We start from the raw sequence: 16,946 nt of genomic DNA on the forward strand, positions 1-16,946 counted from the left end.
CTCTGCAGATGAGTCTCTGCCAAGGACCAAATTGTTAGGTCTTTTTCTTTTAAAGGCAGGGCAGAGTGTGGAGTTCAGAGTGCTTGCAATAGAAGCACCTAGTGCTTTGACCTTGTTTTTAGTAGCTAAGGAAACCTGCATGGAAGTAGCAGAGAGTGAGAGTTCTAGGGGTCATTTTGTTTAGTTGCACCTTATCTATAACATGTCTGAATATTTTAAAATTCTATGAACCAATTTAGCCTTGGGCTCTAAAAGAAATCGAAAATATAACGTAATCTTAAAAAAGATAATAAAATACACTTTTCCAGATAGATGAGAATTCATCTCTTCCTAGCAAGAAAATTCATTTCTTCCTAGCTCTGGTAATTTTGGAAACTGAGCAGCTAAAGCTTTTGATACCCCTTTCAAAAGATTAGGTAAGATTAGCTCTTGCAATACTGAATATATATATTACACATTTATATTTTAAAAAGCCCAATGAAAGATTAACATCTAATTTTAAGGAAAAGAGTAAGGGGGAAAATAGGCAAACTAGGAAAGTAATAGGTGTGCAAAACTAGGGGGAAATACTACTTAAAGCTACTTCCAGATGAATCCATACTTTGTGGGCAGTATATTGAGAGAGGGTGATTATGAAGATACGTTATGAAGGTCCATCAAATACCCACATAGTCCTCAGGATCTGCAGTTCCCCATAGCACACACACACACATGATAAGTTGTGCAGCATGTAAAGTCTTTTTGAGCCAGTTATTAACTGTGATGTTTGTTTCTACGGTAATTTCTATTCAGAGCAAAGGGATGCGAACAAAAACAGACACTGATTCCTACATATGTGCATTTTAGAAGTTGTGGTCTGACCAGAACGAGATGGAGATCGTGTTTTTACCATTTGTCCTAGCTCTGACAATTTGGTATGATTCGTTCAGCATTGACCTAGCTCTTGGCGCTGCATCTCTGGAACTAGTGTGACTTTGCTTTCAGAGTAATCCACGTTCAACTGATCCAGGTTGCAGCCAAATTGTCTTGCTGGCAGGCGGAGGGGCATGTAAACAGAACCTCTCTTGTGGCAGATCAGGAAACTGACCCCTATGGACTCTGGCTGACCCACACTAGAACCACCTGCAGCTGGAGGCAACACTGTTATGGGATTGTGGCACACACACAGCCCCAAGTTTATGGCTTGGATTATGTGGGTTATTCCTAGGGGGCTAATATGTGAATACTTCCACCTTGGACAAGGGATTAGATTTGGTGGCCTCTTGCTCCTTTCATAGCTTTGTAATTCAATGAGTTCAAATATTGGCAGCATGGTGCATAATATATTCAAGCAATCACAGCTCATATATTTTTGATTTAAAGTGCCTGAAGAAAAAAATAATACATGTAGTCCTTCATTCTGATCTAATTCCCTTTTCTACTTTGTGGAAGTTCTTTCTTTCTCATGCGTCACTTAGGATTCCTGAAGAAGAATCAAAGACGTGTGGGTGAGAGCAGGTTGAAGGTGGGAGATAGAGAAAGGGACAGAGAGCTGTTTGATGTTTCTGTCTGTTCCCAGTAACACAATAACTAATTCCTGGGGCCTCTGCCCTTTGAGTGTGTAGGAACCAGAGTCCTTCATTTATCTGAGACTTATCTGTCACCTACCACATTTGATATCTCCAGCCTCTGCTTTTAATTATCATTCATCAGAAAGAGCACTCAGTAATTTCAAGAGGAAACTCTTGAGACCTTTGACCTGAGCTTGTCAGATAACCAAAAGTATTCACTGAAGATAAACTATCATTTCATTGGGTTCAAGATGTAAACATGTGCACTTTGTTCTGTGTCAGCTTACAGTAACCTCCGTCACCCAGAGGTGGTTGGTACAGACTGGTTTACTTTTCTGCTTCTGCAGAGAATATAGTGAGTCAGGTTCAGCCATCCCCTATCACATAATATTTAATAGATTTAAGAGTCATATAAAGCTGTCCTAACAGAAAGCAGGAGACATTTGTAAAGTGTTGGAGCTATTATGCATGTGAATTAATTTCAGGTCTTGCTCACGATTGCATTTTCAGATTTTTTTAAAAAACATATATAACAACATAATAATACATGACACATTAAAAGCTTCCCTATACAGAGCTGCCTTCAGGTGTCTTCTAAAGCTTATACTGTAAGGGTTTTAAAATTCCTGGTTTTATGTCCTACTTTAATTTTCCCCAGTAACTTGTTTTTTTCATGTTTGTTTGTTTTATTGGCATTTTAAATGAATATTTGAGAGTCTGGTAAACCTGCTTAGAGGCCTTTTGTTCTAGTAAGTGGCATTTGAATTTTGTTGAGTGAAATAAAATAAATAGGCAGCAGCCTCTTGTTCCCATCTGCCTCCTTCCCCACTCTGTCATCACAAGGCATCATTTGAACAGGAAATATTGACATGAGTGGGAGGCAGGTAGCTCTGCACGCTGCTCCCAGCACCCACATCCCCTGCCTGGCCAGTCCCACACATTCCTGTGTTAAACAGGGAAGATCTGAAGGCGGCTTCTACCAACTTTCAGTTGAATGCAAGTAGAAAATCTGTGTGATTGGGAAACGGGCTTTCTCAGGTTTCCTCATTATGCATGCTTGTGTTCAAGCAAATGCATGCAAGGAGTCCTCTTCAGCCCATATAGGAAGGTTGGAAACATAGGGCAGGACTCTCACACAAAAACTTTGCAGGTGAGGCTGGTACACAAAGCTCTGTGCCTCCTACTCATGTTAATAGTTCCTGTTCAGCTCTAATACCTGAACAGGGTGAAGGAGAAGGGAGCATCTGACTCAGGCTCCGCTGCAGTTGTCTGAACATGGCTATTTCTCCCAGACGTCCCCTGAAAACTTGAAAAGAATCAAGGATTGATTGCCACACCAGGAGGCTTCCCTTTGAACAGCACATACCCTCCAAAATATTGAGAATTCTGCTGTATTTGTTGTGGGAACCAATAGATATATGCCATACCGAAAGACCAACAAAAGGACTTGGCACCAGTTTTACTCATAAAACATGATGTGCTCTGTTTCCTTGAACACATCAAAAAGCATTTCAGTGCTAATGTAACAACGTTTTAATTTCACTAAGACAGTTCTGCAGCTTCTTAAGAGGCATTTAAGTGTGGTTGCGTCTTTGTAAAGAGGACAAGTTTATCTCGGTACATCCCCCCCCCCTCAGTTTCACAGCCTGAAATAGAGTTCTCAAATCAGGTGTTTCCTGCTTCTTTTCTCTCACATTCTCTATCTTATGACAGCAGGATGACCTCTTTATACGTGTCTGTTCAAGTTTCTTGTTAGCAGTAAAACCAAACCCTTTAAAAAATATTTCAACCCAAGTGCCCTATTACGGGTCCTAGTATAGGTTGTTTAGTCCAGAAGCTTAGGATTCCTCGTCATGTTGAAAGAAAGTTAACGTCCTTAATGGATGGCCTAATTTATTTATGGCTTAGCTATTCTGAACAGCATAAAGCCAAAATTATTGCCTGACTTGCATAGTAATAGCAAAATAAACTAAAACATCAAGGAATGGTTTTTAAAATTATTATTAAAGAGTATTAGGAAGATATTTGGAGGTGTTTATGCTTAATGGGGTGTGTGTGTATATGTGATTTTACTGCTAAACATAGTGTTGTGTGCATTAGTTTCTTTTGACTTCCAAGTGTATCTTTAATGAAACTTAACAGCCCAGCCCAAATCCAAGATCCACCAGGGTGAGCAAGTTTGGAATAGGCAGAACTTTGGCTTTCCCAGCTGAGCCAGGGATCAGCTGGGCTATGCCAATGTAAGTCACTCAACCTGCTTTAGCAGAAGCTATGCTGGCTCAGCTGGCGGAACCTACTCTGGTGTAAGTTCCCCCAAAGGCATTCCAGGGACATGGCAGGGATGGGACGGGACAGGAAGTGTCTTACACCTATTCCAAACCTCTTTCATCTCAGTCACATGACCTGGGAACCTGATGGAATATATGTTGGTAAAAAGAGGGTACAATAAAACTCTGTTTTAAAGGTTTGTTTCCCTTTTACCAAGCTTGGATTAGCTCAGGTGGCAGTAGTCACACTTCTGAATAGCATCTGGAATAGGGGGAACTTACACCAGCTTAACTTAAAACCAGCATTAAGTTCCACTGGCTTCATACCCTTTGGATTGCTCTGCTAATCTGGAGTCAGGCATCCTGGTCCAGCCAAGCAAATCCCCATGAGAACAGACTTCTCCTACACACTCAGTCAATGCAAATGCACATCTGGGTGTAAATTAGTCCTTTGCCCTGTTATAGAATTATGACTGAGCTGGCTTCTTCTTTTCTTCATTCTCAGATGCTGCCTTCAGTAATACACACCAAGATAATCAACAAATAATTCCTACATGTATACAGAGCAAAACCAAACTCAATGCCTTAGTTCTTCGGTAACTTTTTATTTTCCCCACATTTCTAGGCCATATATTTTTGTCATGGGACGTGGGTGGCGCTGTGGGCAAAACCTCAGTGCCCAGGGCTTGCAGATCGCGGCGGGGTGATCTCCCGTCGTTCAGTCCCAGCTCCTGCCCACCTAGCAGTTCGAAAGCACATCAAAGTGCAAGTAAATAAATAGGTACCGCTCCGGCGGGAAGGTAAACGGCGTTTCCGAGCGCTGCTCTGGTGCCGGTTCGTCACCAGAGCAGCTTCGTCACACTGGCCATGTGACCCGGAAGTGTCTGCGGACAGCGCTGGCTCCCAGCCTCTTAAGTGAGATGAGCGCACAACCCTAGAGTCTGTCAAGACTGGCCCGTACGGGCAGGGGTACCTTTATTTTTGTCATATTTCTCGATCTCTCTTCAGCTTTCTGCCTGCTGAAATGTTGAATGGGCTTTCCTCCATGGGCTTTCCTCTTTGACCTAATGACACTTGACTTGTATAATTCAGGAGTTGTGGTTTGGCTGTTAGTCTAATTTCCTGTTGCCCTCTTTGTTTATGTTTTAAAGAATGTACAATGAATCCTGAATTAACCATGGGATATGCACGTTTTTTCATTGTTTCATTTTCACAGTTGAAAGGGACAAGGACTTTTCCCACCAACGAAGGCATTACAAAGAATTTCGATTTGACTTGACTCAGATTCCTCACGGAGAAGCAGTGACGGCAGCTGAATTCCGGATTTACAAGGATCGAAGTTACAGTCGATTTGAAAATGAAACCATTAAGATTAGCATTTATCAGATAATCAAGGAGTATCCAAACAGGTGCCTTCTTTTTCAAATTATTTTTCCATTTGCAGCAACAAGAGAGCTGAATCTCTTCTCTATGCGCCTGGGATGTATGCAAGTGAGGCAGTGACCTGTTTCAGATGACATGGAAAGCCAAACTATGGCTTATGAGGACCTCCTGAATGTGTGAGCTCCTGAAAAGAAGTGTAACTCCCCCCACTTCAATCTCAAACCTTTATTGGCATATAGACAATGTGATAAGCAGTACAGGGAGTCCAGTGGCTTTTTTTGCTCCTGCGCTGCACTGATCCAAGCCAACATTTGACTTAGCATACCATCTAAATTCTAAACCCTGCCTCATGGTGAACCTCTCCCCTCATTTTATATATAATTTTGTAATATGCACATTTTTATCCTTTTCTCTAACACAATGCTGGTTTAATCACTATATGCATTTTTATTTAACACACATTATTCGGCTGGAGAACTTCATTGCAAAATTCTGCGAAGTGTGAATTTAGAGCAGTGGCTATATTTCAGTTTCTGTATTGTTTCAGAAAGTGAAAATTAGTTAGGTTTGCCTTTCAATGTGAACTGAATCAAATTCATTCCCTATCCCTACTATTTGTTTACTCCTGAGCAAGTTCTGCTATGCTTAGAGGTGCTTACTCACAGGTAAGTGTGGATAGAATTGCAGCCTAAGTGTCAGAATTTCGGTTGTGTTTATTTATCTGCACACATTCCAGCAGAGGAATACTTCCAATCCTTAAATCCTAAGCACACAAACTAGGGATTACATTCCACTGAACACAGTGGGACTTAATTCTAACTAAACATACATAGGATTGTGCTGCATGAGGCAAGTAAACCAGGGTGGAAATGAAGGGTTGCCCTTTCCTCCTGAATCATGTTTTGCTTTAGAATTTCATAGTGGTATGTGACCGACCTCTGTAAGACATCCGAACCCTAGATCATGACCTGGTATCATTTCAACGTAAACCACTGACAAGGCTCGTTTCATGGCTAGGAGATAGCTGCTGGCAATTTGACTCAAAGGCAAATCAGATAACACATTTGTCACATTTTGATCCTTGCTGGTGCAGACTATCTCAGGAAACTTCTGCTTACAGAATCCTGCTTATATGGGTACAGTGGCTGTGCAACCCATTCACAATATATCTGAGCGTTACTTATCATATTAACTGGAACTGTCAACATCAGCGACTCAACATAAATATTCAGTTCTGCTCTGTAAGTCACACTCTGACTCTTGTCTGCCAAGGGGCCATGCCATTCTTCATGTTCATCTGGAATAGTAAACGTACATATGAATGGAAAAATTAAAAAAAGGTATTACCTGTGAATTTTCCTTTTAAGATCCCTTACCTGGACAGATTTCCATCCCACCTGTCACTGGAATTTCTTGGATCCCGGCAGTGTTTTCATGTTAATGAAGTAGTCTTCATGTTATGATTCTCCTCAGCATTTTCATATTTGTTGTAGTATGTTGGGGTCAGCAACTCGGCATGCTTGTTGGGAGTGGCAAATTTTATTCCAGGAGTGGCAATGGAGGAAGGAGTATGTCTTTCCTCATATGCCCTTTTAAAAATCACAGTTACCCCCAACATGGGATGTGTATATATTACAGGCTTAAAACACAGCTAGGTCATTCTACAGGATACTACAGGATAGATAGGGATCATGGCTAACCTTGTGTGGACACCAGTTCCCAAACTAGGAGCAGGAGTGCACTTGATGAAGAATAAATTGAGCTATACTTTCCCAAGTGTGTGTGTTTGTGTGTGTGTGTGTGTGTGTGCCTGCATGCATGTGAATGCAGGTACCCAAAATGACCCATCCCCACCTCATGGATGGCAATACAACTTTAGAAGGGTGAGTCTGATCACTAGAATTACCTCCAGAAATGACTACGCATGAGAAAGGACTAAGCACTCTTCACCCTGTGCAGCCAGAAATCTAGTAAAAATACATGCATACATAAAACAAAATCAACCAGGAGATTGTGGCATCATGTGGAACTTGAACCCTCTCTGAGGTGGTAACTGAACTGTACCGCTTCTAATAGTAGTTGAAGGAGGGCACACATTATTTAATACTTCACACAGAAACGTTCCCTGCACTTAGAAAACAAGCATGTTTATGGGATGGCTAGGCTAGAAGCTTGAGATGCTAGGTGTTTATGAGGAGCATGTGACACCCCTCCTCCAATCTGCAGCCTGAGGAGGTATAGCCCAAGCACAGGTTTCTCACCTCATTAAAAAAAATAGGCCTAAATCACCACAGAACATTGCATTTTTCTCCCAGGGGTGTGTGCTCAGAACTTAAAGCTTCTGTGCGTAATCGTGGGAATAAATAGAAGCTGGTGCTATGGCATTTCATTTGCCGTTTAGAAGGGGATGCTAGGCTTTCTGTGAAGTATGAAGGGGAAAGTTCAACCCAGCTCTTAACACTTATTCTTTTGTACCTCTGCACAGTGTGTAGTTTCATTTAAGCCCTGGACAAAGTCCATGTGAGCCCAGCAAGTGCCTTTTACATCATACCCACACAGCCTGGCAAGTTTGGAAAAATAGGTTATATAGATCTGGATTCAAAACAGAGCCGTGATTCCTAATACCAGCATGTCTGTTTTCAGCCTCTACCTGGAGTCTTTTTCTCCTAGTGGTTGGAAGCTTGAACAACCCATCTGTTGTACTGCTGCCCAGGGAGGGTGCCAGAAGGAAAATTCACAGGTATCCAATTTTCCAATTTCATCATGTAAATGATTAGTTAAGTTAACCGTTATGGATGAGCAAATGTAGGAATTACATGCACAATTTAAATGGCTAGTTTTGAAAAACACACATTGCCCTGAAATATGAATACGACAAGCCAAGTTTAATTTAACTGCAACAAGGGATATACTATATGGCTCAACTCTTATTTATTTTTACAGAACCAAGAGCTACATTTACTTTCTTAATCTATACACTGTATAAGACTTTTTGTGTGAGTGGAATAGCTTGTTGGGCATATTAAGCCATGAATGAACTTTTAAGATTAGATTTGCCACATCCACGCTCCTCACCATAAGTAATTTTTAATGCAAATATTCCATTAGTAAGAAGTGGGCGAAGTGATGATCTTTAGGTTTGGTGTTTCCAGAAATATCTGTGAGCTATAGAGCTAAAACATCTAAACTACTGACCGAGTTTGGAAAAGATTTTGCTGTTGAGGCCCTAATGTCTACAAGTCCTATCTAGATTAATTGACCTGATTTTCAGTGTGGTTTTCATTGGACCCCACAGTAAACCAAATAAATATATAACTTTTCTCTTAATAATCATTGGGAGGGGGGAACTGCTCAAAATACCACTGGCATGTTCAAAAGCCTGATGCGTGCAGGGCTTTTCTGTTATTTTCTATGGATTGTGTCCAATGACATCCTTTGTGCACCGACAGAAGGCTCCTTGATCCAGCAGAGGTTTACAGCAGTGTAACAGGGAAGGAGGCAAGTTTGATTGATTTGTCCCTCCACCTGCATATGGTTCTGAAGGATCCCTCAATAATCATGGAACTGATGAGGGAGGGGACATGTGTGGAAATGCAGAAGGAGTGAGAAAATTGCCTCCATTTCACTGATAGAAGCCTCTGCTCCATCAAAGATAGATGTTTCATGTACACACTGGAATTCTTCATTGCATATATATTACATGGAACTAGCAGAACGCAGCTAACAGACACAATACAGAAAAGATTACCCTTAAGAGAAATGAAGAGTGTTTATGAATCACCGACAACAACTAAGATTGAAGTTCTCTGGTTTGTGGACCACAGCCTTTATTTCCAAAAGAAATGTCAGTGCTGTCATGCATCCATTTTGAGCACTGCTGTTGCAACGCCAGGACAAACGCTTTACTGGCAGAAGCAAAGACTAAATCCAAGACATAATTTACTTTTAATTTCTAAATGTTATCTCTTTATTTTCTAAACTAGGGATGCAGACCTGTTTCTGTTAGATACAAGACGGGCTCAAGCATTTGACGTTGGCTGGCTTGTGTTTGACATCACCGTGACCAGCAATCACTGGGTGATTAATCCACAGAATAATTTAGGATTGCAGCTCTGTGCAGAAATGATGGATGGTAAGCTACATTTACATACCTCATTCCAAAATAGATATTTTTCTTTCATTTTTTGGTGGTTTTCCTGTCATTTACGCACTTGTGGGATGCTCTACATTTTAGAATGTGTGAAAGACTCTGTAAACATAATTCATGTGACTCCACGTGGGAATCTGACTGACATGTGTAACCACTTACCATACAGATCCTTTGCATCATGTATTACTGTGCCAAAGCAGCACATTTCTGGTGATGACTGACAGTGGTGTTATGAAGCTGGTTTTATATGTAGCATAGATCCCAAGCCAGCCACTGATTTTGTTGGGTGGCCACTCTAAGGTGCCGGAGGGACAAGACCTATCCTTGAACCTCTGACTCTTGCACAGCAGCCAGCTAGCAAGTTTCATTTCCATAATCAAGCCTCCTTCCACAGATCTCTTTGCTCTCTTTCTTGGGGCAGGGGATGGGGAAGACTGCAACTATTAGAAGGCCAAGTTTTATACTGGGGCTTCCAGTTACTGACTCCCTTATGAACTATACTATATTTACCTGGGCAGAGTAGATATCTATGCTGCATAAGGTCCATGAATTATACAAATTGTATGGACTGTATACTCTCTAGCCCTGTGATTATATTACAATCCTCCATGTGAACGTCCAATGGCCACATGACAAGGAAGCCCTACTGGGCTTAACAGCAACTTTCTCTCTCTCGCTTCCTCTTGGTCCAGATCATGAGCAACCTGCAATGTGCAAGGAGGGAGGGCTGATTGGGAATAACAGAAATGCACACAGAGCTCTTAATAGCCGAAGTAAGCTGGACTGATTCTTCTGGTAATGGGGAAATACTGCATTTATTTCACTTACTGATGTAAGGTCTGCAAGCATTGTTTGAAATTTGCCTACAATTTGCCACCCTGGACTCCTTTGGGCGAAAGGGTGGAATAAAAATTAAATGTATAATTAAAGAGGCAATGTGTTAGAAGAAATGACCTGACAACACCATCGGCATTGGGGTTAGAGAGCCAGTGTGGTGTAGTGGTTAAGAGCGGTAGTCTCGTAATCTGGTGAACTGGGTTCACTTCCCTGCTCCTCCACATGCAGCTGCTGGGTGACCTTGGGCTAGTCACACTTCTCTGAAGTCTCTCAGCCCCACTCACCTCACAGAGTGTTTGTTGTGGGGGAGGAAGGGAAAGGAGATTGTTAGCTGCTTTGAGACTCCTTAGGGTAGCAATAAAGCGGGATATCAAATCCAAAGTCGTCTTCTTAGGGAAACAGAGTATCAGAGATTGTTGCAATCTATATATCTGGATGACAAAATTGGATAGAAAATGTGTATATTAGAAATGCAGGGAAAAAATGCTAATCAATTTTTGTGAAGACTTTTTTGTTTTTTAATCATAAGCTGATGTGGAACCTTGGAAAACTGAACTTAAGGCTGGAAAAAATGGGAAATAGAGAGAAAACAAAATGACCGATTTTCCCATCCTGGTGGTTGTTTTGTCGTCTAACACAGCAGTTCATTGGCACATAATATATTGGATAAAAGATATTACAGTAGCCTTGGAGACAGCGAACAAAATTCAGTGGCTCTTTCACCAGTACAACCACAGATTTTTAAATCCTGAACTTGATGGAACTCAGTTGCAGCACTTCTCAGATGGGCACCATTGCCATTATAAGAGAGGCGTTCATAGTGGGCTTCAGCACTTTTTTTTTTAAAATAGAAAAATAGCACTGAGTACAACATTGCAAGTCATGGTGTTTTCACTGATGCAGGGAACACATGCAGAATGTCCTACTTTTGCTGCAATTCAGACATGCACTTGCATCATGTCTGGGCAGTGGCTTTGATTAGTGCAGGATTATGGCAGTGCATGTAAACGGGGACCCTTTGCCTATACGATCTAAGTATTAATCTAGGTTTGCCATATGTCTGGAGTTTTATGGACATAGCCAGGATTTGGCCGTCAGAAACGGTGTCCGGGTGCAAATCACTTAAATGTCAGAAGTGCAGAATTTGGTGAATTTCCTTTAAAAAATTTCTCAAAAACTTCTCCTTGCCAAAAAGAAAGTTCACTTATTGAAATACGGCAACCCTAATTAATCACTTACAAAGAAAGGTAATGGCTCAAAGCCCAAATAAACTCCAATAGGCTAGCTAGGAATAAGGTCAGTATAATATGTTAGTATAGATACTACCAAAGGAGTCAAATGATTGCATTGCCAGAACACAAACTGAAAACTCTATTTTTGGTTTTGGTGCTACCATTGGAAATCCTGACGGTTCAAATTAATAGACAGAAGAAAACCTCAGTAAAGAGAAAAAAAAATGTACTGTTGACTTTGGTCCAACGCACACAGCAATAGGGCCTGTGCTTGCTGCTTAAAAACCTCTGAGCAGGTTAACATGATCAGAAAAGGTAATTAAAACTCACATATAGAAATAGATTGATCCTGTTGTGGCCGGTGACCCCAGGCAACTGACAAGAAGCTGAACCAGACAGGCATTTTTGTGAGCCACCATAGGTACAGTGGTCCAGTGAAAGGGCCTTTGGAAAAACAACAACAACATTCCATCAGTTTTACCTAATCTTTAAATGAAATTTCAAGCAATTGAAGTGTCCATTCATGCAAAAGGGAAACAGAAGCAGGTTCCACTGAAATATATCTGATGTGGTGCTGGAGGGCTTTTGGTGCTAGTTTTTGCAGTCTTTTGAGCACAGAGAAACGTGGGTTGACATGATCTAGTATGCAAATAGGCATGCACTCTGCCCTGAATGTAGGCTTTACCACACACCCAGATCACTGGTTAGCTTGTCTCATACTGTTGACAAAAGCCAGGGACTGCCTCTCCCAGTTGCAACATTGTCTGTGTAACCTAGATTTCAGCCCCATCACTTTTGCTGTGAGCTTTGGTCCTTAAGTCTTGTTGAATTAAAACAAATTCCTTATGGCTTTCCTTTGGGATTGTGGCTCTTAACTGTAAATCCTTTGTTATACTAGGAGCAGGAAAGAAAAATATGTGGTATGAAATAACCATATATTGAGAACATCTATTTATGGGAAAATGTCTGGTTGTTATAGTTCATGTTTCTCCCCCGATAATGCTGAGAAAAGTACAAAAGGCCACATGGCATTGGAATCCATTTTTTAAAAATGATATTTTGTATCATAAGCATCATTTCTGAATGAAATGTAGCTGATTTTCTGCTAAAACCACATTTTATATTGAATTGTAGGTCCAAAGAGCAACAAAACACATATGGAAGCTGTCAACATACAATTTAGTTTGCCCAGGGCTGCAGTAAATTAAGAGAGGATCATGTTGTTGTTGTTTTAATTCTCCCTTCTAATGTTTGCCTATCTCTTTCCAATAATCCACTGGGTACCTTGAAGTTTACATTCTAGGCTTTTGGTGACTGAAAACATTTATGGTCTTAAAGGAGAGAGGATGACTCTTACACTGATACAAGACATGAGAGGCAAGTTGCTGAATTTCAGTGTAAAATGTATGTAGCTTCAGAAACCTTTTTTTTGTGGGGGAAGGAGAAATATGTTACATTCCTTTCTCATATACACAGAACATTCTTTAAGATTTTTGACATACTGTGTATCAGCACCTGTGTTTTGATACATAAAATATAACAAAAGAAACCGAAGTCTGCTTTTGTGGTTTACGTTTTTTTGAGGTTGTAAGGAAACAACATGCTTCTGCTGAAAAGCAATATGCATTATTATTCTTATTATTTATTAAATTTGTATAGAGGTCTTCATCCAAAGATCACAACATAAAAATACAAAATGAGAACACAAAATACATAATAAAACAAAAACAAACCAATTTTCCCTCTCCCACAAGCACATTTTAAAGTCCATAGAATTTTAATCAGCCCATGGCTTGATTACAGAGAAACGTTTATTGCCTGGTGCCTGAAGATGTGTAATGAAGGTGCCAGGTGAACCTCCCTGGGGAGAGCATTACACAAGTGGGGAGCTACCACAGAAAAGGCCCACTCTAGTGTTGCCACTATCCAGACCTTTTGTGGAGAAGGCACATGAAGAAGGGCTTCAGATGATGATCACAGGGTCCAGGTCGGTTCAATAAGTAGGATGAAATTCATTGAAATCTTATGTTTGTTTTTAAGTCTAGAGCTGTAAGGTTTATGAAGATGTGGATCAGTCCAGGGATTCCCAAACTATGTTCCTTCATTCATGGCATGTCTGCAAAAAGGAAATTAAAAACCATACAGGATTTAGCACCGTGTGTTACAGTTCCTGCAACAGGCAGAAAAATCATTGAGTTATCTGCCAAGATCCTTAGCAATTTTCAAGTGGGAAAGAAAAGTTTAGGGACCATTGGCTTAATCCATTCCAGTGTTAGCTAATGGGTTAGTTTTAATGGGTGAGGCTAAAGGTAGATGAGTCAATGGAGATCTGTGATTGGATCACCATCTCTTTGATTTCTTGTTAAAAGCCACTGTGGGACCACTGGGGCAGGTGGTTAGTCTGTCTCCTCTACCCACCATTTTTCTTGATGAAAATCACTTTTCCTTCCTGAAGGTGCTGTTTGATCTGTAGGTGTTCCCTGCAGGGACAAATAACAACTTTAAGAGGAGAATTTTTCACTAGGAAATCGGTGGGGGGACAGATCTTCCTTCCCATTGCTTCCATAGCTGTATTTATTTTTATCAGTCTCGGTCCCTTCTGGGTTTTCTATTTATGCAAGCCTCTTCCTGAGTGCTATTAATTAGTCTCTTGTTTGCAATAGTTTCTTAAATACCAGTGTGTGTGTGTGTGTTTTCCCCTGTGGAGTCTATTCACAGTAGCCCATCAAGTTTGCATTGTGTATTTCCCATTTATTATAAATAGCAAATTTTCTCTGCAGCCCTGCTGAATATACATCTTATTCAGTGTATAACAGAGATTGTAAACATTTTGGAACATGATTCAGATGCTTCTGGGCTCCACTGATGTATAGCACAGAACACAACTCTAATTATTCAGTGTAACAAATGAACGAGGACATTTTTGGCTTGCTTTAATACACATCAGAAAGTGTTAGTGTGATCAATGGGAGACTGGGCTGATACAGAATCACTTTAATACAGAAGATAACTGTCGTTTAGATCTAAAAAGAGGTACATTTGTTTGAAAAACCACTGTCCTTTTTGTTCCTTTAATGAAGTCATTTATTAAGGATCTCTGTTTACTTTCCATGCTATCATCTTTTTGTGATCATTACAAACGAGTCAAACTGGGATAAAAAGCAGCACTCCTACACACCATTCAGAGCTGGAACCGTATTAAATTGGAATGGTGGGTCAAGTATTTCATGAGCACATTTTCTACAATGATTACAACATTTTTCTCTTTTTTAAATAATCTGTCAGGCCGCACTGAAAGAATGTGTAAAACATTCCCCTGAAATATTCATAAATCTTTCAAGAGGTTTGCCTTAAAGTGCTTTTCAGATATCATTTTCAGCATGTACAGATAAACCCCAAAGCAACTCTGTCAAATTAATTCTACTAATTCTGACCTTAGCCATGAGAGGGATTTTTATTTTTTTAAACCATTTGGCTACAGTTCAGTCTTAAGAATGTAGCTCTTTTGACTTTTATTTTTAATGCCAAACAAATGAATTTTAAAGATGGGTTCACATTCACTATAAGCGGCGGGAACGAGAAATGAGCCTTTCGTTTATGCACCCCTGACCCTGATCCCATGTAGGAGATAGTATGAGACGAGGTGTAAAGGCCCATATAACTTCCCCATCATGATCTATCCCCACCCTTTTTGGTAGACAGATTGCATAGCACAGCTTACACATATACGTACATCCCACCGTGGTGCCCATCTGCGCTATACATTTTTTAAAGTACTATACCACTTTAAACAGTCATGGCTTCCCTCAAAGAATCTTGGGAACTGTAGGTTGTTAAGGTTGCTGTGGGTTCTTAGGAGGTCCCTATTCCCTTCACAGAGCTACAATTCCCAGAGTTCCCAAATGAGAAGGGAGTTTGACTGTTAAACCATTCTGCGAACATGAGCTCTGTCAGGGGACCAGCGGTCTCCTAACAACTCTCTGCATGGTTTAGCAGTTAGGAGAATGGAAGTCCCAGTGGCAGCCACATATATTTCTAACTAGTTAATAGCCTGTGATATTTAACAAATGGGGTGGAAAGTATTGGTGGGAGGAGGCTTCCTTCACCTCCTGGTCCTTCACTCTCACATTCCCAGCTTCCCCACTCAGCCCCTTTGTTCTCAGCATCTCTCCCCTCCTCCCCCACGAAAGGTGAGATGGAGCAGCTGGTGATGCAATTTCTTTGTCCTCCAAAGCAGATTTCAGGTGGAGGAAAAGATGGGGCAGTGTGGAACTGGGCAACAGGTTTCTGCCACACAGTAGAGGAGCTGGCTTGCGGAAGGCTGAGGAGAGGGAATCCATCTGTTTCTGAATTGAAATGTGCATTTGAGTCCATAGTTGTGCAATTCTAAAACGTTTTTCTATCAAAAATTTTAACTACAGTGGTACCTTGGTTTAAGAGCAGCTTAGTTTATGAACAACTTGGATTAAGAACGCTGCATACCTGGAAGTAGGTGTTTTAGTTTGTGAACTTTGCCTTGGAAGCAGAACATGTTTCACTTCCTGTTGAGTGTGTTCCATTTGTAAATTGAGTCCCCTTTGCTATGGGAAAGCATGCCATGGTTTAAGAACAGACTTCCGGAACGGATTAAATTTGTAAACCAAGATAACCACTGTATAATTGTTAAATTCTCTCTCATAGTTGAGAACTGTGTTGGAACATTCAGAGGGCTGGACTATATGGCCTTTGGGGTCCCTTCCAACTCTACTAATCTATGATTCCACGTGTGTGAAAGATGCTGAATAACCAAGTTCCAACCCATATGTGGGTTCTGGACAGTGCAGATAAGACCAGCTTGCATTGGAATTCACCAGCAATGCAATGTCCCTAGAGACATGTTTCAAATGTCTTGCCTCCTTCCTTCCCTCCTCCTGCAGCCAGCATTTGGGTTGGGGTATGTGAAACATTTGAAATTGCGTTGCTGCCTCTCCAAGGTTGGGTCCTGGGTCACCGACATATCCCTTTCCTCTTCCCCTGAACTGCTTGCCTTCCTCCTGTTTCTTATTACTCCATAACGAAGATTATATGAAAAGATTATTCTGGCATGATAATTATTTGTGCTAATGCATCAATGAAAATGGTTTCTTTGGGCAACGTCAGACTTACAAAGGCCGAAGCAGCATGTCAGTTTGAGCTCTTTTATAATCCCCGAAGAAAGATTTACAGATTGAGGTGGGGAGTTTTCCTTGCAAATTCCCGAAACGTATTTTCTTTACGCATCAATGGGCAAAATTAAATATAGTGTGTAATGAGACTAAATGAAAAAAATTGGGTTTGGAGTGGAATTAAATTAGTAGTGTCAGCTTGGCCTCCCCCCCCTTTTCTTTTGCTAGCCAAATGTTTTGAAGAGCTGTAGCTACCTTCAAGTTGTAGAAAGTATTGGTGAAAAATGACAAGGAATTTCCTTCCATGCAAATGCACTTGTAATTTGCAATTCAAAAACCCCTTATAGCAGCTTATGGTTTTCTTTAGAATCAGATGGATAAAG

At 40.8% G+C, this 16,946-nt stretch overlaps 1 protein-coding gene across 2 annotated transcripts in view; it reads left to right on the top strand.

The window, feature by feature from the left end:
* The window catches only part of BMP5 (bone morphogenetic protein 5), a 55,099-nt gene that overhangs the window by 21,664 nt on the left and 16,489 nt on the right, over positions 1–16,946 (top strand). For both annotated transcript variants that reach the window (XM_082218343.1, XM_082218344.1), the window contains 2 exons: positions 5,034–5,226; positions 9,184–9,332. In XM_082218343.1, coding sequence (XP_082074469.1) covers positions 5,034–5,226; positions 9,184–9,332 — 342 coding nt within the window. The remainder of the gene's footprint in view (positions 1–5,033; positions 5,227–9,183; positions 9,333–16,946) is intronic.

Source organism: Podarcis vaucheri (genome assembly GCF_965113315.1).
Source record: "Podarcis vaucheri genome assembly, chromosome: 3".
NCBI lineage: Eukaryota > Metazoa > Chordata > Lepidosauria > Squamata > Lacertidae > Podarcis > Podarcis vaucheri.